At 42.0% G+C, this 23,184-nt stretch overlaps 2 protein-coding genes across 2 annotated transcripts; both read right to left on the bottom strand.

Moving 5' to 3' along the window:
- Window positions 1-138: 138 nt before the first annotated feature.
- Window positions 139-5,482, bottom strand: trim59 (tripartite motif containing 59). Its single transcript, XM_041941480.1, has 5 exons — window positions 5,289-5,482; window positions 3,626-3,931; window positions 3,286-3,507; window positions 2,941-3,150; window positions 139-2,333 (listed from the first exon to the last, which is right to left on the bottom strand). The coding sequence occupies exons 2-5, from the start codon at window positions 3,878-3,880 to the stop codon at window positions 1,734-1,736; spliced, it is 1,287 nt and encodes a 428-aa protein (XP_041797414.1). The 5' UTR covers window positions 3,881-3,931; window positions 5,289-5,482; the 3' UTR covers window positions 139-1,733.
- A 2,439-nt stretch (window positions 5,483-7,921) lies between these two features.
- Window positions 7,922-21,881, bottom strand: kpna4 (karyopherin alpha 4 (importin alpha 3)). Its single transcript, XM_041940223.1, has 17 exons — window positions 21,657-21,881; window positions 19,960-20,004; window positions 19,676-19,765; window positions 18,042-18,071; window positions 16,189-16,241; window positions 14,788-14,883; window positions 12,880-12,965; window positions 11,701-11,787; window positions 11,440-11,609; window positions 10,626-10,670; window positions 10,335-10,466; window positions 10,055-10,183; window positions 9,193-9,297; window positions 9,017-9,088; window positions 8,542-8,704; window positions 8,349-8,443; window positions 7,922-8,165 (listed from the first exon to the last, which is right to left on the bottom strand). The coding sequence occupies exons 1-17, from the start codon at window positions 21,723-21,725 to the stop codon at window positions 8,070-8,072; spliced, it is 1,563 nt and encodes a 520-aa protein (XP_041796157.1). The 5' UTR covers window positions 21,726-21,881; the 3' UTR covers window positions 7,922-8,069.
- Window positions 21,882-23,184: the final 1,303 nt, after the last annotated feature.

Here is a 23,184-nt window from a genome sequence, read left to right as displayed (position 1 = left end):
GTTCTGCTCTGAGGTAACATGACGGTTTAGACATATTTCACACTACAAAGACAACTGTAGCAAGCATCAGTTAATTGATCTCACATACTGCACTTCATACTGCACACGCAGCTTTTGAAAATGATGTATACAACAAACTAAAAGTATTTGAACAAATTTATTATGACACTTAAAAAAAACACAGATTAGAAAAATACAACCACAACAAACAGGTCTGGGCAACAACATTTCTTATAAACTGCAAACATGTTAATCAAAATGCCATTTGTCTGTGATATCATAACTACATAATATGTAGGAATGCAGCCTATTGTCATGTGATAGATACTCATGTTAGTGTTTCAGTCCTGCTAAAGTCTGCTTGACTCAAATAAAGAAACGTTTGTGGGATGCACTGGTAAAGCTTTCCCAAAGGCTATAATAAGCTTTAAAATAGATTGTAAGTGCACCATCTCAGTAAAAATAGCATTGTAGCCAGACCTATTGATCCTGGTGGAATTACAGTCCACAACAATAAGGCTATTGCGTGAGGCGAGGTAAAGGCGTGATGGTTAAAGGCACAGCAAGGGAGCCACTCAGAGCTGTGCATCACTGCAACATGATCCGTGGACTTCAGGTCCACTGTGTCTGGTTCCACTCACCAGCCACGAAAGTCCACATGCTGTAAACAGTCTCGTGTAAGGAGATACATGTGCAGCTGTACTGCAGTCCTGAGCTCTCTGACACGACGGGAAAGCTACCGAAAAGGCCCACTGCGTGATGGGAAAGGTGATTTAAGAGTCTCTAGGCACCTGTTTAATATCTCCATACAGAACACCTTTCCTCGTGGCTTTTTGCAAACCTGAATCTATGTCAGAAATGTTTTATTGGCGTTTGATATGATAAATGTTTTACGAGTTAGGCAGTACGACCATAACCTAGAATAATACGCCCCAAAGAGGCACATACATGATAATAACACCATTCAGTATATAAAAAGATTTATAGCTACAGAAACGGCTCAAGTTTTTTTAAAGGCTTGACAAACTGTATTTTTCTGTGCAGTTTGCAGGCATAGAAAATTAGAGTCATGTCCTGTGCTTTTGCCCAGGTCTGCGCAGGACGCCCTGGGAATCTGAGGTGAAACTAAAGAGAAAATCCTTCAATGAACATTATCCCCATGTCATGGTTAATGCATTTAAAGGATATTTTTTCTGATAAAGTTATTTCGACTGTTTTTAGTTGTACACATCTAAAGCAACTACAAACCAACATTAAGAGTTACTACATGGAAATAATCTTTTCACCGACCATCTCGTTTGCTTATGCAGCTCATATAGAGGGATCAGTATTAAATTACATTAAATTACATTTTTGTTATATTAAATTTTATAACTATCATTCATTTTCCAGGATGACTGTGGGAGTGGTGAAACATTAACAAAAACAAAGGAGTGTAAGAAAAGCACCTGCAATGCATTGTGGTCTATTTAGTGTCATCACCTAAGGTTCAATGTTGGTCTGAATCTAAAAAGAACAGCAAAATCTGATTTTCACTGTTTTGACTTGTTAAATATGTTTTTACTATCAGACTTGATATTTTAAAACAGACCCAGGACCTGCAAAATCTTAAACAGCAGGTGCTTAAATGGGATATTATGGTTGATTCTCTCCTCTAGTGCAGGAATAGGAAGAGTGGAGGAAGAGAGACTTTCTCAGCTTCTAAACCAAAGTTAAGACCAGCCCGGTCTCTTTCAGTGCGATGTCAGAGTTTTGAGAAATGCAGCCAGCTGCTGGAAGGCCTTCTCGCCCACTGAGGAGAAGTGAGAGCTCCATCTTTCCACAGCCACCTCCATCACTGTGTATGCTGACCCCGCTGTGTCCCAGACAGATGTGATCAGTTCGCTGCTCAGGCCGTGGACTAACTGACTGAAGCGGGAGACCAGAGAGAAACCGAGTGACGCCCCTCCGACCGGGTTGACCCACAGCGCCGCCAGCAGCAGCAGCAGCCCCAGCAGCACCACAGAGGAAGTCGGCTGCAGCTCGTACCACAGGTCCTGCACCCGGCAGTCGGGCTGATCCCTCCCGGCTTCAGCTTCCACGCCGCATCTGCTGCAGCAGCACACCTTCGGCACGGGCGCTTCCTCAAGGCTCCCGATGGTCACGGTAGGCCAGTGCTGCTGGAGGTACTCTTCTGCCCGCGGGGTGACGGAGAGGTTTATCACTGAGGGCAGAGGGGTTGTAATAAACTGCTCCACCCTCTCTCTGAACAAATGCACCTTCTCCAGGAAAATCAGCGGCGAGTCTTCCTCCTCTACTGAGGAACCCAAGGACACGAGGTCCAGCTGTTCTTCCTGCAGGAAACAAGTCTGTTACAGATGCTGTGGAACGCCAGCAGCGCTGAAGCGATCAGGCAACAGAAAATTAAAGGACAAAACTTAAACTTCAGCAAAACTAGCAAACATTTGCTTTTTGATAAAATATTTTTGCGTTTTGAACTGTTTGTCGGACCAGTTTTAAAGATCATAAATAAACGTCGATGTTGCATAAGTTTCATATGGGAATTTCCATAATTACTAGTTAGCAATTACAGGGAGACGCATGAGTTTTCCGAAAGCTCGGACACATCCGATAGTGCGCTAAATAATGTAGAGGTGCCTGAAAACCAAACAAGCATGGACGCCTCTCGTCCGCCACTGGAAGTAGCTCAATCCAAATTCACTGGATGTGGTGCTGAATTGTTCATTGTTCTGAATTGTGCACAGTATTTTCATTACGCTCACGCAACCAAAGCTGAAATCATACAAACTGCCTTGAGCCATGCAGTGACCCAAACGCTTGCAATCCCAAAATAAGGGAATGTTTCTTGTGCTAAAGTATCTCGATTACACGCTCCAGGGATGGGAAACGGTCACTAAATGTGTGACGATGACTCTGTGTAAATCAGCCACTACCACACACCTGCAGCTCTTTTACTCTGTCGATGAGCGGGTTGTAGGCTCGGGACACCTCGGCACCGGCTTTATCCAGGGCCTCCAGGCAGGCCTGTCTCTTCCTGGCCAGCACCACCTCCAGCCTCTGAAAAAACTGACTGACCTCCTGTCGGTCCTGTCTCACCAGGCCCTCGCAGCGGGCCTTCTCCTGCTCCAGCTGCTCCCCCAGCTCACACACCTAACAGCAAGAGACAGCAGGAAGGTGAGTTTTTGGCTGGGAGGGGGCACATGCATTTATATTCATATATTTAGCTGAACAGATTGCCATATATTCCACTACTCAGGCACTGGTCGTATTAACAGGGTTCCCCACCTGTGTCCATCTACGCTCAGAGAGTCTGGCCAGCAGCTGCGACGGGGTCTGTTTTTCTCTGATGAAGGCCGCCTGCAGGTCATCTATGGGGTGGCCCTGGTGCTGCCCGACAGTCAGACACAGCCCGCAGATCAGCTGCCGATCCTGGATGCAGTACATGTTCAGAGGCTGCCTGTGGTGCTCCTGACAGGAAGGGGGTCGCGGCTCGCTGTCCCTCTGGTACTGAACAGACACGCAAGACGCACGAGCACAAAGACAAGCAGCACAGTATGGTCCAGTAAGCAGGTGTCAGACTGATCGGTAATCAAAGGGTGAATGTTTCAGAGTGATTCTCTCCTACTTTCTCGATGATTGCCCGCAGAGACACGTTGGTGGGCAGGGCGTCTATGCCCGTCGGGGGCAGCTCCACCACGCTGCGACAGTTGGGGCATTTTAGCGGCAGGCGGAGCGGACGCCAGATGGAATAGTTGACTGACACCTGGAGCAAGTTGTCCAGGCAGGTCTTACAAAAGGTGTGCGAGCACGGCAGGACTCGCGGGTCAGAAAACAGAGAGTAGCACACGGAGCACGTCAGGTCCTCCTCTAGGCTGTCCATGGTGGAGACTAGAGTCCAGGCTCAGGAATGAAGCTTTAGGGAGAAGAAGATCTGGCAGGACAGCAGGATGGATGAAAAGCTACGTGTTTCACCTGTTCAGCCAAATACAATAACTTGCTATAACTGTGAAAATAACATGATGGCTTCAAAATTGGTACAGAATGTGATTGAGTTTAGAGTCAATCAACAGAAATTTGAGCACCAACTATTTTGATAATTGTTTCATTCATTTTCTAAACTACACTTGAAGGTTCCCGGCTCTCGAACGTGTGCTGGTTTGATGTTGGCTTTGTACCTCTGGGATTTGGACTGTTGGTCGGAATGAACAAGAGGAAAAAGAGGCATTTTCCCGACTGTTAGACATTTTCCAGACAAAATGATTGATTCATCTGCTGAATATTTTCTCAATTAATTATTGGGTGAAGTCAAAGAAAGATTAACTACAGGAGGGAGTGCCATTACTGTGTGAAACCCTTTATTCAGCACCATTGTCGACCTTATGGCAGACCAGTTGCATTGGATTGCATTACACAGGCGTCCCTATTAAAATGGCCAGTGGGTGTATAATAATACTGGGAGGCTTAACTAAAAGAAATGCCTCATTCAACTAAGTCTAACCAGCATGTCTGAAAAAACAAGAAAACAGACCGGCTGAGCTCCTATTAGAGGATCAGTTATGTTGTTGGTGTGTGTGTGTGTGCGCGCGCGCGCGCGCGCGCTCTCTCCTCTGGTTACAGCCAGCACAGCAGTGACAATAGGAGGCCTTCTGCCAGGACCCACCCAGTCCCAACACACACACGCACAGACACACACTGGTCAGGAGGACAGGATTTTCAGTTGTGCAACTGTCCCTAAAACCTGATCCATCTCCAACCTGCAGCGATTAACGTTCAGGCGCCCAGATCCCAACAGGTAACAGGTGTCCTGCTGCGGCCCGATCAATACCATCAATTCATCTTGTCTTGAAGTTCGATTTAGCCGCATGCGCATATATTAAATGTTGCATTTACAGCTCGACATGTTTCTTCTTCACTCTGAGTTGTGAATTGTCAAATCTTTCGCGATGTCGGCTGGACAGGTTAAGTTTGCAGGTAGCCGTTGCGTCAGTTTGACTCTCCATAACAGGAAGCAAATCGAATACCGTTAACCTCGCCGTTAGTCACCGGATAACAAGCCGAGACACTGTCGGTTTATGGGTTCATGAAGCGGAGTTTCGTCAACTCTAAATAAAACATGTAGCATTCACATAACAAATTAGTCCAAATACTTGTAACGTCACGTTAGCCACATAACAGCTGTCGTGGCTACTTCCTCAGCGAGCTCTAACGTTATACCCCTTTCGCTTAGACGCAACGTACACACTTTAAAAAAGACGCTTAGAACGAGAAGTCTCTGGTCAGAAACTCACCGTCTGTTCGGAGCAAAGTGTTTGTCCACAACAGACGTTTCATTTCCTGTTCCTTGTTGTGCTGCCTTCATGTGCTCTAAGTACATTCCCACTGCAGCAGCCGGTGGAAAATGGAGAGCATACATTTCTGCAGCGCGTTCAAATGCTGTTGTAAAAAGTACTAAAAATGTTTTATGGTGTTTTTACACTTTTGCTTTTGTACGCAGAATAAAGAAAATGTGGACACATTTACCTCACCTATGTAACGGTCTGCCTTTTTCTCGTTATTTCAACTAGGAAATAAATAAGTGGCTCCAGTGGATGTTTATCGTGCGGATGCATATGAGTTTTCCGATAATTTTGAACGCACCATTCATAATTCCCCTAGTACGCATGCGGATAAACGGTCTCTCTGGCCAATCAGGGTCCACCTTTTCTCGATTTGAATTCAAGCTCAGCGGTTGAGAGAAACGAAGGCATCTGGCTGTTGTAGACTAAAGAGGAAAAAAGCAAATAAATGCCAAATGATTAATCACAACACTTCTTCACAACAGACCACACACACACGCAATCTCCCGGTTTGGGTTTCACTATTTATTTTTCTCGAAGACAACCTATCCTGTAGCCTATCTCCCAAAAAGGTATATGGGCAAACCACCTTTTTTTCTTCCATGTCATAATTTTAGATTTGAAACCACATGTTTGCTAACAAGGAATGCTGCAAAAAAAATAACCCTATGTTCAACAGAAGGTGTATGAGCACAATGTGTAATCATTTACTACAGTGTTTGAAGTTAACACAAAAAAATGGGTAAGGGTAAGCAAGGGTAAGCTTGTACACCTGGGTGGTATCAGAGGAAAGAAGAGTATGGGGCGAAGGACTCTGCAAAGTACTAAAGGTACAGCAAACTTGTTCATGGGTTTATTTATAATTCAGGAGAAACCACTTAGGACAACTCCAGTCTGAAATGTGGGATACCCTTTGACCTTGAGAAAAGTCTAGCTGAGATACATTAGCAGATTCGTTACTTCTGCTCCTGAAATAAAGTCATTATTTTCTCAAATATCACTAAAAAGCATCATTGGATTACTCTAGAAAGACAACAAAGACTGTGGTTGAGTGATGCATATTGTTGAGGCTGTTGGCAGGTCAAAACCTATGAAACTGACCAACACACCTTCAGAAAGACTTCAGGCCTCACTTTGCAGAACATGTGCAAAACCGTAGATTATTTAGCAAATCGGACACTAGTGAGGGGTAAGGGGAGGGGAAACATGTAACATTTAAGCACAGTTTTACTTAAAATGAAAATTACACTGTATCCACAGCCTAAGGAAACTAAAATACCCTAAAAAATAACTGTGCTATAGTTTAGTACATGCAAAGGTTATGATTCACAATCCTACATGAAATGGCCATTGTTCTCTTCTCCCTTGGTGGTAAGTCAAAGCTATGGCAACAATACTGCAAAGCAGTGATTTTGCTGAAAACTGAAGGAAAAATAAATGTCACAAGGGGAACAGGTCATTTGGTTGACTATACTGATGGTGTCAGAATTTCACAGCATCAAGCCCATGTCTGGTGCGTACGTTAGGGTTCTGGTGTGAGGGTGGAATACGATCGTCGTCAATCACCTTTACAGAAGCAATGAAACTAAAAGCTGAAAATAAAAAAAAAATATCATAAAAAGGAACACACTGGAGGCAAAAAGAAAAGCCCAAAAGCCACCAAATGCATCTTAATACAATGCACTGTTGCTCCACACCTGCCAATAGCATTGTCCAGTGTCAATTAATACTAACTTAACAATAATTCAAAACAAAAAAGAATCCTTGTGATGACGATTTTTTTTCTCATATCCAAAGTTCTTCCTTTCAAGGATTTGAGGATCAGCCTCTCTTTCAAAGGCAGAATTTCTTTCCTGAAACCTTTGCTAACCTCATTGTTGCGTTTCTCAATTTTGTTTCTCTTCAGATGTTGTATTTGTATTTTTTCCCCTTCTCTGCATGCGTTCTCACCCAGTCTTGCATACTCCCAGTCACGCACGCAGCCAAGCACACACAACTCATCCGTCCATTCTCTCGCACATGCGACACGCGCCGCCGGACTCCTGGCCCCGCCCACCAGGGGGAGAGGATGGTGCCCTGTTGTGGGCGTTTCGTTGGAGGAGATGAACCTGGCTCCTCAGCACTGAGTCCAGACATTCATACACAATGGGTCCATTCACACACATGTCTGATAGCGTGGCCGATTGGGGGAGGGGCACATCAATGGTGGCGCCCTCTCTAGTCGGAGGACCGCAGGATTGTGATGGTTCGTGGTTCATCTCAGTTCATAATTAAAGTTATATTCACTTCTACATTTTGTTGTGTGAAATATTTCAAGATCTCTTGATTTCTTATTTTTGGACGTCCATGGTTCTTCCCGGGCAGACATCGAGTTTTTTTTGTTGTCATTTGAAGTAGTTTTCCGAAGACGACAGCTCCAATAACACAGAAGTTATGTCGGCATGTCTCTCAACGCATTCGATGTAGATGTTTCGCTTTTTTGCAACATGTAGCCACTCATTCTCACTCGCACCCACTCGCCATCTCAAACTTCATTTGGGCTGGTTCCCCTGGAATGCCAAATGAAATCCACACATTTTTCTCTCAGATAAGATGCAGCCATGGATCCCACGAGCCAAGCACAATGGATCAAATTTCTCACACTCTCGCTCTCTCTCGCTCTTTCTCTCCTAATTTTTTTATGTTGAACAGAGTGCTGCATCGAACAAAACTCCAGAATACCCCAGATGCCGTCTAGAACTGGAATCCCTCGGCTGGCACGTTGGCTGAGTTAAAGCCGTAAGTTCCGCCCTGGATGGCCTCTGGGACCAGGCTGGTGTCTTCATCAATCTGGATGAAAAGACGAAGCAAGAGGGCGTTAACTAAACACTGAAGTGTGATATCAGTCCAAACTTTCAACTTTACAATACAGCAATACTACTGAAAGGGCCAACAGAAACACACAACTGAGAGGAAAAAAGGATATACTTTAAACTGTAGTTACAAAATCAATGAAGAACTGCATTCACTTACATCATCAGATGAGAAGAACTGATCAATAATTTCATATGCCAATTTGTAGATATCTTCATTTTCGTGATTCTGCAGTTGCTCCACTTTTTCCAAACCTGAGGAACAAAACACAACAAATTGTCAACTGAACATCTTTGCCTAATGTTAATGAATACAAACATGGTAAAACCTTGATTGTGCAGGTGGAACTTACCTCCACATTCCTCAATAAGGTTAGCAATCGTTTCAGCCTCATCATCTGCCATCTTCAGGATATTGCTGAGGCCATCAAGAACAACCTGAACGACCTGGGCATCCTTCACAGTCAGCAGGTTGCAGAAAGGAGGGATCACTTGCTTCTCAATCAAGTGCGCCACCTGTAGGCAAGCAAAGAGACAAGAAGGAGCATCAGTAATCTGGCATGTTAGCAATGTTAAGCTTATATAAAACCATATTTCACACCCTATTCCTTCACAATTTTTCAAGACTTCTCGTCATAGTTCTCTTTTTTCATGACTCAATTTCATTCTCAAAAAATGACACCTGCTAACTTGGCCGTCATCAAAAATTTAAAATTTGATTTTGTATGCAAAATTAAATCGTTTTCTAAAGGGTAGGTACAAAAATTAGCCCAAAGCTGGCACAGTAGGTGAGTGAGTACAAAGTCATGTATTTTAGAAGATTCTTACCTGATCTTTTCTCCCACTTATTGTTAGGTTGCTGATGGCCCAGGCTGCCTCCTTCTGAGTGCCAAAGTCACCCTAAAGAAACAAATATGCATTGAAAGAGAGCAATACAGATTTTCCCCATATGCTCTAAAAATACTCACAGTTGACACAGTTTACAAAGAGAGATGGATGCACACCTTGTCGAGCAGGTGAATGATCATGGGAACTAGCATGGCGTCAATGACGGCCTGCACCTGCTGCTGGTTGCCTGCTGTGATGTTGGACAGGAACCACACTGCCTCCTACAGGATAGAAAGCATAAGTACAAGCGTCACTGACCGCTCTCTACTGTGGAAATTGACAGTCGAGCCATAGAGTTTTATGTGTATGCAGGTTTTATTCCAAGCAAGTAAGGTATTACAAGCAAGGTGATTTTACTTGTCACACCTTCAAGAGAGGAGGAACTTGTCGGAGAAGTTGTCTGCTAAAGACTATGATTTGAATGAAACATAACAGACTGCGCCATCCGTCTTTCTTGAGGGCTAAAACATTTGTCAAAATTGAGTTTTTCTGTCTGAACTGGATCAGAATCCAGAGGTCCTGTCTGAGCGTTTGACCTCTGGTCGAGACAGAGCACTGTGAGTGGGGCGAGGGTGGTGCTGAGGCTCTAATCATCAACCAGGTCACAAAAGGGGGCCTCGTGTTTAAGTGACTGGTCTCAGATGCACTCCGATATCAGCAGAGACACATGGTCTTCAGCACCCTCTGGCCACCAACCCATGGTATCACACATTCAAATCACATGCACACAGGCAACCCTCCTCCCCAACCCCACTAATCTGTCTCACTAACTACACCTAGCCAGCACGGGGGTCCTCTTCGTCCTCTTCATCCTCGCGATTCTCCATGTTGTGAACTGCTGCAAGTAGCCACTTATCCTGTCTATACCTTTCACACAGCATTCATACAAGCACCAAGTCTCTGATTTCATCACTTCCAGAAAACACATCCTGCAGTAGTTTAGGAGCAACAGGGAGAGAGTAGAGAATGTATTATTACCTTGTTGATTTTCTCCTTTGGGTGTGTGAGGAGTGCAGGAAAGTGGCTGAGAGCATCACAGTTGAGCACCACCTGGGTCTGTTCATCTGTGCCAGTCACTATGTTCCCAACAGCCCTTAGGGCAGCGGTCTGGATGCCGAGAGGGAGTGTAAATAATAGAATAATACATTTTATTTATTGATTTAATCATAAACATAGTGATCTCTAGTGTCTCTCCATGACAGACTTTTTATCAATTTAGTCTTAAGAGTAATCAGTCATGCCTGCCAGCCCTTCATACCTGAACTTTGACCTCCTGGTGACTGAGGAGAGGCACCAGATGGGGGACGATGCCCGAGTCGATGACCATTTGGATCTGCTCGTTCCCAGCATCTGTCAGATAAGACAGAGCCCACACTGTGTCTACCAAGATCTGGAGGCATAGAAGAAGAAAAACAAATGAACACATTCTTCCTGTACAACTTAAGATAGTTCTAATTTAACAGGAATATATACTGTGGTAATATAGTTAAGTGAGGTCAAGGCACCACAGCCTGCTTAAAAAGCTGAGGGAAAAATTCATTCTACTCACACTGACATCAGTGTGGTGGATAAGCACGCACAGAGCTGGGAGGATCTGAGGAAAGAATTGAAAAGAAAAGACAGTTGGAATCATTAGGTGGGGAAAAATGACAAAAACAATAATAGTGTTCCTATGTGATCTACAAAGGCTTAATGATAGTGGAGATTCTGCTTGACCATGTACTCTGCAATACACATGCACACCTTAGATTTTAGGATATATGCAGCACTGATAAGCATTCACAGCAGCAGTCAGAACCCAAAAATGAATAATTTTCCAAGGTAAGATTCTCCTCTGGTAACCATTTCTGTAGTTTATGACACATCCTGTAAACCAGCTTTCTTTCACATTCACTTCAGGCCTGAAGGCAGGAGGAGATCCTACACACTGTCCAAGGTCACAAATATTTTATCCTGTAAAAGACACCTGTTTCGATCAAACATCCAATAAACCGTTGGTTTTGACGTGACCTCAATGAGCTGAGTAAGAGCCAAACAATTACATCAAAACATTTTCCCTATAATCGAAAACGTTCTAGCTGCAAGCTTGTAGCATCCTCTCTTATCGTTTGACCTGATCGTAGCCTTTTCAACACGCTTGTACATTTGCAAGCTTCATACAAGAATAAAAAGACATGTTTGACCTTCTGAATGTACAAGTCTAAATATCTTTCCTCAGAAAATGTATAAACCAAAGAAGACTGCATGTGTAATCCCTTACTGGCTTCCCACTCGTTAGCACTTAAACAATGCCTTTCCTGTTACCCAGCAATCTGGCATGTGTACTGCTCACTCATTCTCTCCTCCTCTACACACATACACACCTCCTGGATCGTCTCCATGGGTGGTGGAGGGTCCTTGTGGCGGCACAAATTGACCATGACCCAGGTGACATTGCGGAGGAAGGTGATGGGAATGGAGGGACTGATGAAAGACAGCAGGGGCTTGACCACACCCAAGCTGATGACATAGTCTCTGCACTGAGGGCCATCACCTGGAGAACACACACAGATGAAGCGCATGTCTTCTCTGGACTGACTGTATTTACTGCCAATGTTCTAATGTTCGCGCCAACAGCGACTCACCGATGATATTGCCCAGGGCCCAGACAGCCTGTTCGCACACATTCTGGTGAGAGGAGTTAAGCAGCCTCAGAAACAGCGGCACAGCATCTACACAAAAGAAACAGATCAGTGCAAATCATGTACAAAGACATCTCGTGATGTCATGTGTTGCTTTAATTTATGTACAACACCATGTTCCTGACAGAATATATAAACAGCTCTGGTAAGAGATACAGTCATTATTTCTAATACAATGTTAATCACCTGATCACACATATTGAATGAACACAAAAAAGATGAAGAGGGAGAACATTTTCTTGCCCCAACAAATACAGATTTTTTGAAGAAGTTTGACCAGGGAAAGTTCAGGACATGGCAATATGCTAATTCAAGGACAGAATACTTAAACTCTGTCATTAAGACGGGATAATTAGTCACAGATTATGCTGACATTATGATTTACATATTTCAATTGCCTCATTCAACTGAATGTGTGTCATGCATTCTTGTGACAAAACAGAAATCAAGATGGTGAAGAAGGCAGCACTATTACAAAAATGTCACATAGATTATTTTGACGACTACAAAAGAATGAATAAACCCAGTGTTACAAAGGAACCTCATTGCAATTGTTTTACAAAATACAAAGCCATGCTATATAATAGGCTGGGTTTTTTCTAATTTTCTTAACACAACACCCGTAAGACATAATTTCATAATACCTTTGTTTGCATGGTAAAAACTGAGAAAAGTACTTATGACTGTTCAAATAATTCAGGTAAACACTAACAGTGTATGAACTACAGACACATTTCCATTGTCATTCTTGTGAAATTTGCCACTGTGCATTTGTGAGGTCCTTTCAACTACAAAGTGTCATCACTTGACAAGGTGACATAAATGTGAATATACTGTTTATTAAGTATTGAAATAAGAAAATAAGTCTGTGAATACAGGAGGTGTAGCACATTGAAAACAATCAGCATTTTGCAAAGGTTATGTCTGCAAACAGAGTAAATGTGTAGTTTTTGCCATTCCATTACAGTTTGCCTGATGAAAAATATGACAGGTTTATATTCCAGCACAGAACTGTGCGCCCGACTAACAAAATCAGCAGCGGAGCAGTCAAAATCTGAAGACTGAAATAGAAACAACAAGCGAAAGACAGAAGAAAAGGCACTGTGATACAATGGCACTTACTGGACTGGACCACAGCTTGGGTCTGCTCTGAGGTACCAGACGCTATGTTGGTTAGAGCCCAGGCTGCCTCAAACTGGAGAGATGGGCTGTAGAGGGTGAGATTTGGATGAAGGGTTTAAAGCAAAAAAGCAAGCCAAGTCATATTTCCCATCTATAATTTAGAAAACAACTTTAGAGTTCCCAACATTGGCCCAACATGTGCTGAAGAAATAGCACAATATGTAAAATTATGAGCTTTCAGCAGCAGCCCACACACAACCATTGCTACTGTTCTTCTAATGTAGTCAACACGCTGTAAGAAGGCTGTAACATAAACTTTAAATACTTGAGACCAGTCATATTTTAAGGTAGCTTTTGAGCTAGCTATCTTTTGTAATTTGAATACTGTTGTCAATCTATGAAATGATAATACTTTCGTGCAAGGCTAGACAAATTATCAATCATCTGCATAACTATTTCATAACACCAAACAATGATTTTGTTCTAAACGAGTCTCTTATAGCTTAGCAAAACACAAAAACAAAAACAAAACATAATATTATAGCCATCTGAAATGGACATGTGGTGCTAAACTCACATCATCAGCATTCTCGTCAACAGATTGGGCATTTGAGATTATTATGGTCAAGCAAGAAATATAGGCTATGATTGATGAAGAGGCTATCTCGAGTTCTGGGGCGACAGAGACGACTTCACTCACTGCTGCTTTCAGCATATATCATGGGGGGCTGAACAAGGCAAGAAACCTGTAGTACATGCAGTGTAGTGAAACCAGCGTGGTTTAAGATCATCAAAAATGAAGCGCTACATTAGTAGAGTGTGTGTCGATTTCTAAATCCCATAACAACCCAACGATGATTTTGTTGCTTCATTAAATCTTGGTGCAAGAAAAATAGCCAACAATGGTGGTTAGTCTCCAATTAGTTAGATTAATGAATTATAACCATTCATGGATAAGAATGAATTCAACATTTCAACAGTTTGCTGTAGCACATAAACCTATGTCCCACCAGATCCAGGCTGTGATTGGTTGGTTCACGAAAAATGACATTGACTAGTGCATCAAGTTCATGAAAAGTTAAACATGTTGCACACAGCTTGAGTCTACTGAAGTGTCAGTAATGTTGTCACACACTTAGAATAACAATCTGAGCATGTCAGTGGCATCCACTTTTAGCGCATGTACTTTGACAGTATGCAAATTCTTGGACAGATTACACTGCAGCCCATTTAATACTGGACAAATTTCAGAAACTGTTGTCTCCATCTGTCACTTGAATACAGAAAAACATGGGAAAATAGGGTCCTTAAAAACAGTTGATGTTTGACCAGAATTTCTCCCATTTGCAGAAATCTTCCAGGAAACATGGGACTGGCGCCAATTGCAACACTGACTGAGAGACACAGTACTTGGTTATTTTCATTTTAAATGGAGGCTGGGGTTATTAGAAAATACACGTATATTTTGTGTTGCATCACCCCTAATTGACAAAAATCCCACTGGGAAAACCCCCGGTGGCCCAGACAACCAGTTTCAGATTGATATGTGGCCTCTTTGGATGCCAACTGACAGAAATCTGTTGTGGTGATGGAACTTTCATCTCTGAAGGCAGCAGTAAAAGTGAGTGACTGGGCAAGGGCCTTAAACAACAAAAGTGCGCTGATGAGTCATTTATATTTCCATTTATATTGCCATTCCTGGAAGGTGAAAACTAGAACACATTTACATAACTGCAACACTGTTCAGATGTAGGCTGGGCTAAACTCTGCTGGCTCATTTGCATAACTTTGAAGTGTACATAAACTCAACAAGATCAGAAAAAAAGGGCTAGCATGTACTATAACTATCAACATGAAAAAGCATGATTCACTGCTACATGCAGACAAACAGAATTACAGCCTGCTTACTTGTCATCTCTGTCCAGGCAGTGGACCAGTATAGGAAGGATCCCAGACTTAATCAGGTCATCTATGGGAGGGTTACGGTCACTGGACAACAACTTCCTACAAAAACAAAGAGGAAACAAAGAACATTACTCATACACACATTCTGGCATAACTTTACTGACACATACCAACAAGACGAACCAATTACATACAGGGCAAAAGAGCTAAAGAATGTTTACCTTGTACACATTGTAAGTCAAACACAATCTCAGTGACTGTAAAAACAAGAGACTTCAACATGCATTTGACCCAACATCAATATTTCTCAACATCAGGCACAGTGTGAAGGCATCTTTAGATATAGCTGCAGGGTAGACTTCAATGGAAAAAAACGAACGAAAGGCAAACAAATAAAAATAATCCTGAAATCCTTTCATGAATTCAGCTACCTTATTGCTGCACCTGACCCAATTTTTGGAGGTCTGCACTTCTGAGCTGCATTGCCATTTACAATCTACGTTGATTATTGACTGGGACTGACTTACTGTAAATCACAGCTGTCTAACCAAGCTGGAAAAACACTCACCGTAATTTCCGCACTGAGACTGTATTTTGCAAGAACCTGTCAATTTTAATCAGAATCTCTGGCTTGCACATGCACTTGTTACCAGATGTGAATCTGGATGACATTTAACCTGTTACTGTTATAGAGTAAACAAAACTTCAATAAGATAAAACATCAATAGTTTATTCACAGCAAGAACTGAGTTTGGGTAGCATGGGAAATAGCAACATCATGATAAACGTGACAGCATGGTCTTCATATCAATGTGTAACAATATTAACCATTTCACGTGTCAAACAGTAACATTTACAGTCACTGAGTTCAAGTAAGTTCTGTGATGTTGCAGGAATAATTCTTTACAAATACCCTCTAACGTATTGAAAGTTTGAGGCTATGGCAGATTTCATCACTTCATCTTGATCATTTTCACATCTGTAGATCAGTTTATTTCAGATTATACTGATCGCTTATAAAATAAGACTCCATGACAGTTTATGTTCAGCAGATAAATTCAGTCGTAGCGTTTTTGACTTCATGCTAAAATCGGCATCATAAAATCCTGCAGTCGGTCCACTTTGCTTTCACACCACAAATGAACTGCACCAGCATCTGACTGGACTTTTTTAGTCCATACCAGAGTTTGACTGACAGCTTGCACACCAGCTCAAATGAACGAAACTTAACAAGTTAGGTGTGAAAGCACCTCTAGACAACTGGAACGGTGAATGAATATCACAACATGAGAAAAGTGACGCTAAATGATTACACATGGACGAACAATATTCAATTATTGGTCAACTGCTGGTATAAACATGACATGATCATCAAGAGTCAAAGACTGTCAGCATGTGTGTTACCTGGCAGCCTGGACAGCACTCAGCTGAACGCCCTGGTTATCACTGGTGGCATTCTAAAACGACAAGTCATACACAACATTTAAAAAAATAAAATCCCTAGAATCTGTATGCCGTCAAGCAGATGTAAACAAATGTTTTGCTTTGTTTTTTATTTAACTTCCAGCTTCCTATTTACATTGTATTACAATGTAATGCTCATACATCAGGGCTGTCAAAATTTGCCAAAAATGGCATCTGAATATTCTTACAGATTCAAACCACTGAAATATCTATTTTTGTAATTTTTCATTTAAAAGATGTACATTCCTACAAACAAAATAATGTCCTATATGTGTTATCATCTGATTATGGACCCAACTTTCATGCTTTTGTGTCCAAGTGACTGATGAGGACAACAATTTTTGAAGCTTTTATCAATATTGAGCGAGAGCGCTGCAGTCTCAGCCACAAAATGGGCTGCAATTTAATCCCTCTGGGCGTTTGCGCACCAGACTCCATTCACAGAAACAGTAATTCTATAATTGTCAAACACACTTCTTGGTTTGTCCTTTTCAATCATCAAACAGTCATCAATGACTCTGGATTGGTTGAAATAAACTTAGTTCACCAAATTGGGAGAAGAGAAAAAGAGAGAGGGAGGGCATCAGAGAAGCAGCCAAACTGTATTGAGCTGTAATACACATGTAACTCAGGAATTATTTTTTCTTTAAATATGGTGCGCCTTAAACAGACTTTCCCGGTTGAAAACAACTAACAAAAAAAACGTTAATTACTAGACAACCAAAACTCTGGTCTTGTGGCTCCTGTCCATCCACCGCAGTGCTGCTGCTTTTTTCCTCCACAATTAGATACTAATTTTGACCCTTGAATGTGTGTATTTTTTTTTTTTTTACAATTTGAATACAAATTCGAAGTTAGAATATTCACAGCCCTATTAAGCATTGAGTTTAGTTTGGAGGACATTAAATTCTAATCCACATCACAAGACGTTTTCTCATATGAACTCTGGACAATGTCCTGAGAATACACCGGAAACATTATATTCATAAGTTCAAACGAAGCCTAGTTTGAATGTAATTTCTAACTTAGGGTAGAGTTTACATGCTATTACCATTTTAAGGGTTGCACCACCTTAAGTAGTTCAAATATAGCCATAAGTTACAACTTAAATTTTATACTAGCCCTTAGTAGGTGTAAAGTCCTTGGCAAAATAGGGGTTAGCACAGTGGAGAATCAAACAAACTAGTTTCAGTGTATCATTTGGTATGGACTTTGCACCCTGTTAAGAGAGAAATTATGTAAACAGGCCTGGATATTATCCAGAGTTGGCCTTTCACACATAACAGGAAATTGACAGCCAGTTCTCACCTACTGGAAATACTCTGTTGGGTTTAGGCAATGGGTGGTGCTAGAACAGAGCATGCAGGAGGACTAACCCGTAATGGTGAATGTTTTTGTGTTGAGATCAATAATAAACACATTTGGACATATCCGCAATATCAACGAAAGAGTGGAAAGCAGTATACCGGTAAGTAGAAAAGAGGATGACGCAGCTACACTCCATGCAACGTCATCCACACGACCACTCGCTCGCTGTGAATTCTCAGGACAATCGCCTGCTCTACTCACACCTGCTCAATCGGACATTATCCAAACTTTGTACCCAGGAGCTGGTCAAGTTAAGTCCAGTTAATGTCCAGGTCAGCTGATTCAGACATTTGTGTTCACACGTGCAGCTTACCAGGGTAATGTCCAGAAAAGTTCAGGGTAGCAGTCGATGTGTCAATACAGCTGAACAGCGCCCATAAGACGGGATAAATGATGAAGAAAAATAAATAAAACATACTACTTACTTGTACTATTGCTTCAAGGGAGGTGTTTTGCTGAAAGAGAAAAATTTTGGAAAGTCATACATTTGTAACATCGTATGTAATGTCAATAGTTACAAGATCATCAGTAGTAGATAAAATAGTAAACTGGTGGTTTGGCAAGAAAAAAAGATGCCATAATCAATTTGAACACTCTGAAGATGCAAATCCTGGCAGCACCAAACACTGGTGAGCAGATATCTGTCAGCTTCTTGCTTAGTATTAAAAACAGTAACTCTCAAAATTTCTTTTGTATGTGAAGTTGAAAAAGCAGGAAGGAAAGTAGCCAGAGTACCACTGAGAACAGTGAGCGGAGGCTGTTGATTGGGAAATGCCATTGGAACAATGTAGTGACTTGCATTTTCACTTGACCTAATGTGGTGTTGTGGTGTAACAGTCAGCAGGCTTGACGTGCAGGCCAGCATTCAACATGATAATTTGCCAATTGGCAAGCTCACCTGACACCCTCTACAGCAGTGGTTCTCAGACTGTGGGCATACAGCCACCACAGGGGGTGGGGTATAACAGGTATAATAGGGAAAATAAACATGAGTTTGATAATGCCATTGTGCTGACTTTTATTTCACTAAAATTCAATGTGAATGCTTTATTCATTGCTTCCCCCATCATTGTTAATGATCAATAAAAATTATGAGGTAAGTTGGGGGGTGAGGTATGAACTTTTTCAGTTTCAGTAGGGGGTGTGCCAGAAAAGTTTAAGAAGCACTGGTCTGCATAGAGTTTAGAGCCCAGTGTAGGCAGCATCGGAGTATCACTTTCAAGCAAGCCCTGACCTTGACTGCGGCCCTATTAATTTAAGTTGGCCGATGCCTCAGACAGACAGCAGTTGCAGCTGATTGCCTGTGCACACTCATAGAAAGGGGGCTCGATAGACTTACAACAAAAGACAAACGAGAAAAAAGAAAGAACATTCAAGCACAACCCTGCATACAAATATGCTCTGCAGCAGATTTATATTTGTGTATTTACATTCCACGGCTGTAGTGGAAGCTTAAAGAGACATCTGTAACTTAGGGAAATTACAAACAGTGGTGACAAGAACTCAGACAACAGCAGAAAAATAAAAAGAAAGGCGAGGGAAAGTGAGGACTTGGGAAACATTTGATGTATTAGAAAAGGGAATATATATGTATATATATTTTTGAGTTTGAAATAACAAATCATCTTCAAGGCAACAATACAAGACGATCAATGTGCTATTTTAGTCCGACTGAAAGCAGCTGTACAGCGGTCATTGGTTTGTGAAGTAGTAAACTAGAGTCGCCAGCACACTTTTCTACAAAAGCCTCTCTCAAGTCTTGCATTGAATCAGAGCAGCATGTCATTGTTGATATATAACTAAACAGCCCGTTTTGAATCAGACCTCTCAATACTACTAGGCAGTTACGGTGATTGAATTTCTGAAATGCTGAGTGGCCATTTTGATCCACCAATGCCACCAAATGTAGAGCCCCGTTGTGATGATGGTATTGTTATATGTGGTTGATAGCCTAAAGAATGTAGGTGTGACATGTGCTAACACTGTACGCATGAAGGACTGACTGCGATTTTTACTGCTGAGCTTTAAGCTTCACTGAGTGGAAGATGTACAACCGTACCGATCTGAAATCTCCATCAACATCAGAGTCCTCACAGATGTCCTCATGGGGCACATTTCTCCTCTTCAGAAGGTGCTCATCTCTTTTGTTCTGTAGTGGAGGAAACAGATATATCACTTCATGTACATTCCACCTAAAACTCATGACAACATGGAAAAGCATCTTTCAGCGCATTACTTCGATAATGCACTGTGCCAGAGTTGAATTTCTTTGTAAAAGTCACTGCTAGTTGTAGTTACTGAAAGTTATTAGGAGTTTGAAGTTGATAACACAAATGAATTTACCTTTCTGAGTTCCACCACTACCTCAGTCCTCTGTCTTCTCATAGTCTGTCAGAGAGATAGAGCATTAACATTATTCAACAATGAACTTTAATCACAACATGCCTTTGCACAAGAGAGCAACACATTAAATTTGGCCAGTGTGAGATCAGCATCCGTGTTTGTGTGACCAGAGCTGATCAGCAGTAGAAGTCATGCTTGGAGTATTAGGTCAACAGTCCACACGTTGCATATGCCAGCACCCAAACACACTTGGCACGATTCTGACCTACTATGACTCAGTTTAAGTTGCCATAAGACCATTTTATGTGCCTTAACAAGACAGCTGTCCCCCATATTCTTTGATACACATTGTATTTTTATTCATGGTCTTGCCCATACAAACCGTACAACAGTTGCAGCAATGAAACACACTCAGTTTCCAATTTATTAGGCTCATTTAGCCAAAACTAATACAGTCTTGTTCTAAATCCTACCATCATGACGGTTACAGTGTTCACCTTATGTTTTAATTGTTATCAAGGTGCCAATCCTGAATTTTGGTCCTCATTAGAGACAGTAGAGTGTATTAGACTGCACTACTCTGAGCTAAATGAACCTAATAAACTGGCTAATGGTATTAGGTTTGCTATATACTTTGTGAACTGAAGGGTATTGGTTACGTCGCAGTTAAAGTAGATGTTTGATGGAAATACTTGAGTTCGTCACTGACAAACCTCCATCATGATGATAACTGAAGTTATTAACAGGTTGCAAGCGACAGAAAGTACACAGGATGTGAGTATATCCTTCGCATAAACATCTAAAGAGAGCACGTCTGACAACAACACCATCCCATAAGGTAAATGAACCACAGGCGTGCTTAGCTGACAGTAACAGTTATGTCAACTGGTAACTTATGATCCAAGGTTAGCTAACGTGTAGCTCTGATCGATCAGTCATGTGATCGTGTTAACTAGACGGTGATGGTGGACGTGTTAACCTTGCTTTCTAACCAAATGTAACTTCAGTAAACCGCGGAACATTTTTTTAACATTAAACGACAATTTACAAGACATTGGCAACTGGCCGGCTAAGAGGCTAACTGGTTTCCGCCATTGTTTTTGGTGATAAAGACGGGGGATGGGTGGAACTGCGGCCACCAGCACTACCAACCACGGAGCTTAACAGTGACTAGCAAACAAGCTAGCAAGCAGGTTAGCTAACTGCAGCATCAAAATAATGCTAATCTGCTGCTGCATTAGCTTGACCACCAAGCAAATATTTCCCTAGGGCAACATGAAGGTCAATTACATGAACTTTTACACATACATTAAACGTTTTCACTAACTAACTCGTCGAGCTAAATATGCTTCAGTTAAGCTAGCATGTCCCCCGTGGGCCTGGCTAGCAGCAAGCTAGCAGAGCACATCCAGCGCAGGCGATGAAGTCTGACTAGCTTTTCCGACATGTTTTATAACCAACGCGGTCTCATGGTGTAACAAAACCAGCGAAACCCAAAGGAGAATCGCAAAGCCAATGCCAGCAATATAAAACTGGTGATCTGTGAAGGCCCTGGCCGAGGCTTTGGGTCCAAAGTTCCCGATGGTGGAAATTAGAAACGACGTCACAAGGAAGCCAGTAGGCGAAGCTGGCCGTGAACATAACGGCGGCGCCGCGGAAAAGAGGACATCCTCGACACCAATCTGCATAACTTTTACCTCCAAATCACGGCCCTTATTCTTGAAATTCTTCAGCCGCTGGTTGTCCAGTTTCTCGTTGTCAGCCATGTTAGCAATTCTGGTAACGTTAAATACAATTAAACTCGTGGATTTAGCTTGCGAGCTACCCTTTTCTACTTCCCTTTTCTCAGCCTTTCGTTAATGGACTATTTTTTGCTGCTCTGTCCGCGGTGCATACTGGGAATGCCGGTGGTGGACGGCAGCCTCTCTCTGGCGTAGAGGAAGGGTGGGGAAACCCCCTTTACTCTCATTGGCTTCGCTATTAACATCTATCTGCAGCGCGCGCACCGTCACATAATACATGCAAATTTAGATTTGATCATTTTATTCAAAGGCAATTAACCATCCATCATATACATGCATATTTTTTACACTGAAAGTGAGTTCAATCAGGTACTACACTTATTGTACGTACAATGTTGAGTATTAACTTGAGTATTTCTATTTTATGCCGCTACATTGTATTTTACTGAACTAAATTTATTTTACAGCCAGGGGCGGAGCCAAGGGGTGGCCAAGGCACCACACACTAAAGTCAGGCCACCTCAAACCACCAGTAGCTCAGTCTATTAGAGGGCTACGCATCCTTTTTTTAATTAAATAATGCATTTAGCATCACTAAAATTTAAATAGCCTCGTCACTTGTTACTTTTGTTTTACATGAAAATGGCGGGCAGCTGCAGAGGAGAGCTGACAAACACAGGTTATTCCCGAGATTTTCCAGTTTATGATCTAATGTCACCCTGCAAGACAGACGTATAGCTGGCCTTTTTGCTGTTAGACTAGTACGTAACACTGGCTGGCTTGCCTTGTGTTATCAGTTTTTTGATCATCATTAATGTACATAAACTGTATGAAACGTGGACGTGAGCTCCATAACATCACCCAGAGGTTTCTGAAGAGCCATTGTAAAGCTCAGTGATAGGAAACTCCGCACTAACTCCCGGCTAATCCAAAAAGGGACAAAGAGGTGGAGTGTGGGTGGAGGTGAGGCGTCAGAATGAAGCCTGGCTGCTGACACCTCGGTGCTAGCTGTCACTCAAAGTGGCCATGCATGAAATTATGCAAACATTAGAGCCTGATATAATTTAAACAGGTGAGTTATGTAAAATTATCCCCCATACAGTTGTCATGAAATGCCATAGAGGCTAAAAGTCTTTTTTTTTATTATTATTATTATTTTTTTGTACCAGCCTGTAAACATCTTAACTTCTGCTGTAAACTTGGGCATTTTCGTATGGGCTTCTATTGAGTTTAAGGCAGCTTCAAGTGGCCATTCAAGGAACTGCAGGTTTTGGCACTTCGGTTTAATTTTTCAGCCCTGGAGGTTGCTGTTTGGTCTTCATAACAAATGCTTGTGTACAGCTGTGTATATTTTTGATACTGGTGTAGAAGTAAATTGCAATAAGAAAATAATGGGGTGCCAAATTGTAGAAAATACCAATTTTTGCATAATGTTGTTGTTTAAACAAGGCTGGATTACCAACCAGTGGAAACTGACAGTTTT

Source organism: Chelmon rostratus, chromosome 7, assembly GCF_017976325.1.
Source record: "Chelmon rostratus isolate fCheRos1 chromosome 7, fCheRos1.pri, whole genome shotgun sequence".
NCBI lineage: Eukaryota > Metazoa > Chordata > Actinopteri > Chaetodontiformes > Chaetodontidae > Chelmon > Chelmon rostratus.
Note: the sequence above shows the minus strand (reverse complement) of the source record. Positions and strands in the feature narration are given on the sequence as shown.

Excerpts from the sequence above, each read along its gene's own strand:
- trim59 (XM_041941480.1), bottom strand. The coding sequence starts at position 3,880 with ATGGACAGCCTAGAGGAGGACCTGACGTGCTCCGTGTGCTACTCTCTG. Across the intron at positions 3,508-3,625 it reads TGCGGGCAATCATCGAGAAA|TACCAGAGGGACAGCGAGCC; the intron begins GTAGGAGAGAAT and ends GTGTCTGTTCAG. Across the intron at positions 2,334-2,940 it reads ACAGAGTAAAAGAGCTGCAG|GAAGAACAGCTGGACCTCGT; the intron begins GTGTGTGGTAGT and ends TGTTTCCTGCAG.
- kpna4 (XM_041940223.1), bottom strand. The coding sequence starts at position 21,725 with ATGGCTGACAACGAGAAACTGGACAACCAGCGGCTGAAGAATTTCAAG. Across the intron at positions 18,072-19,675 it reads TTGATGGAGATTTCAGATCG|CAAAACACCTCCCTTGAAGC; the intron begins GTACGGTTGTAC and ends TTTCTCTTTCAG. Across the intron at positions 9,089-9,192 it reads TCATTCACCTGCTCGACAAG|GGTGACTTTGGCACTCAGAA; the intron begins GTGTGCATCCAT and ends TTGTTTCTTTAG.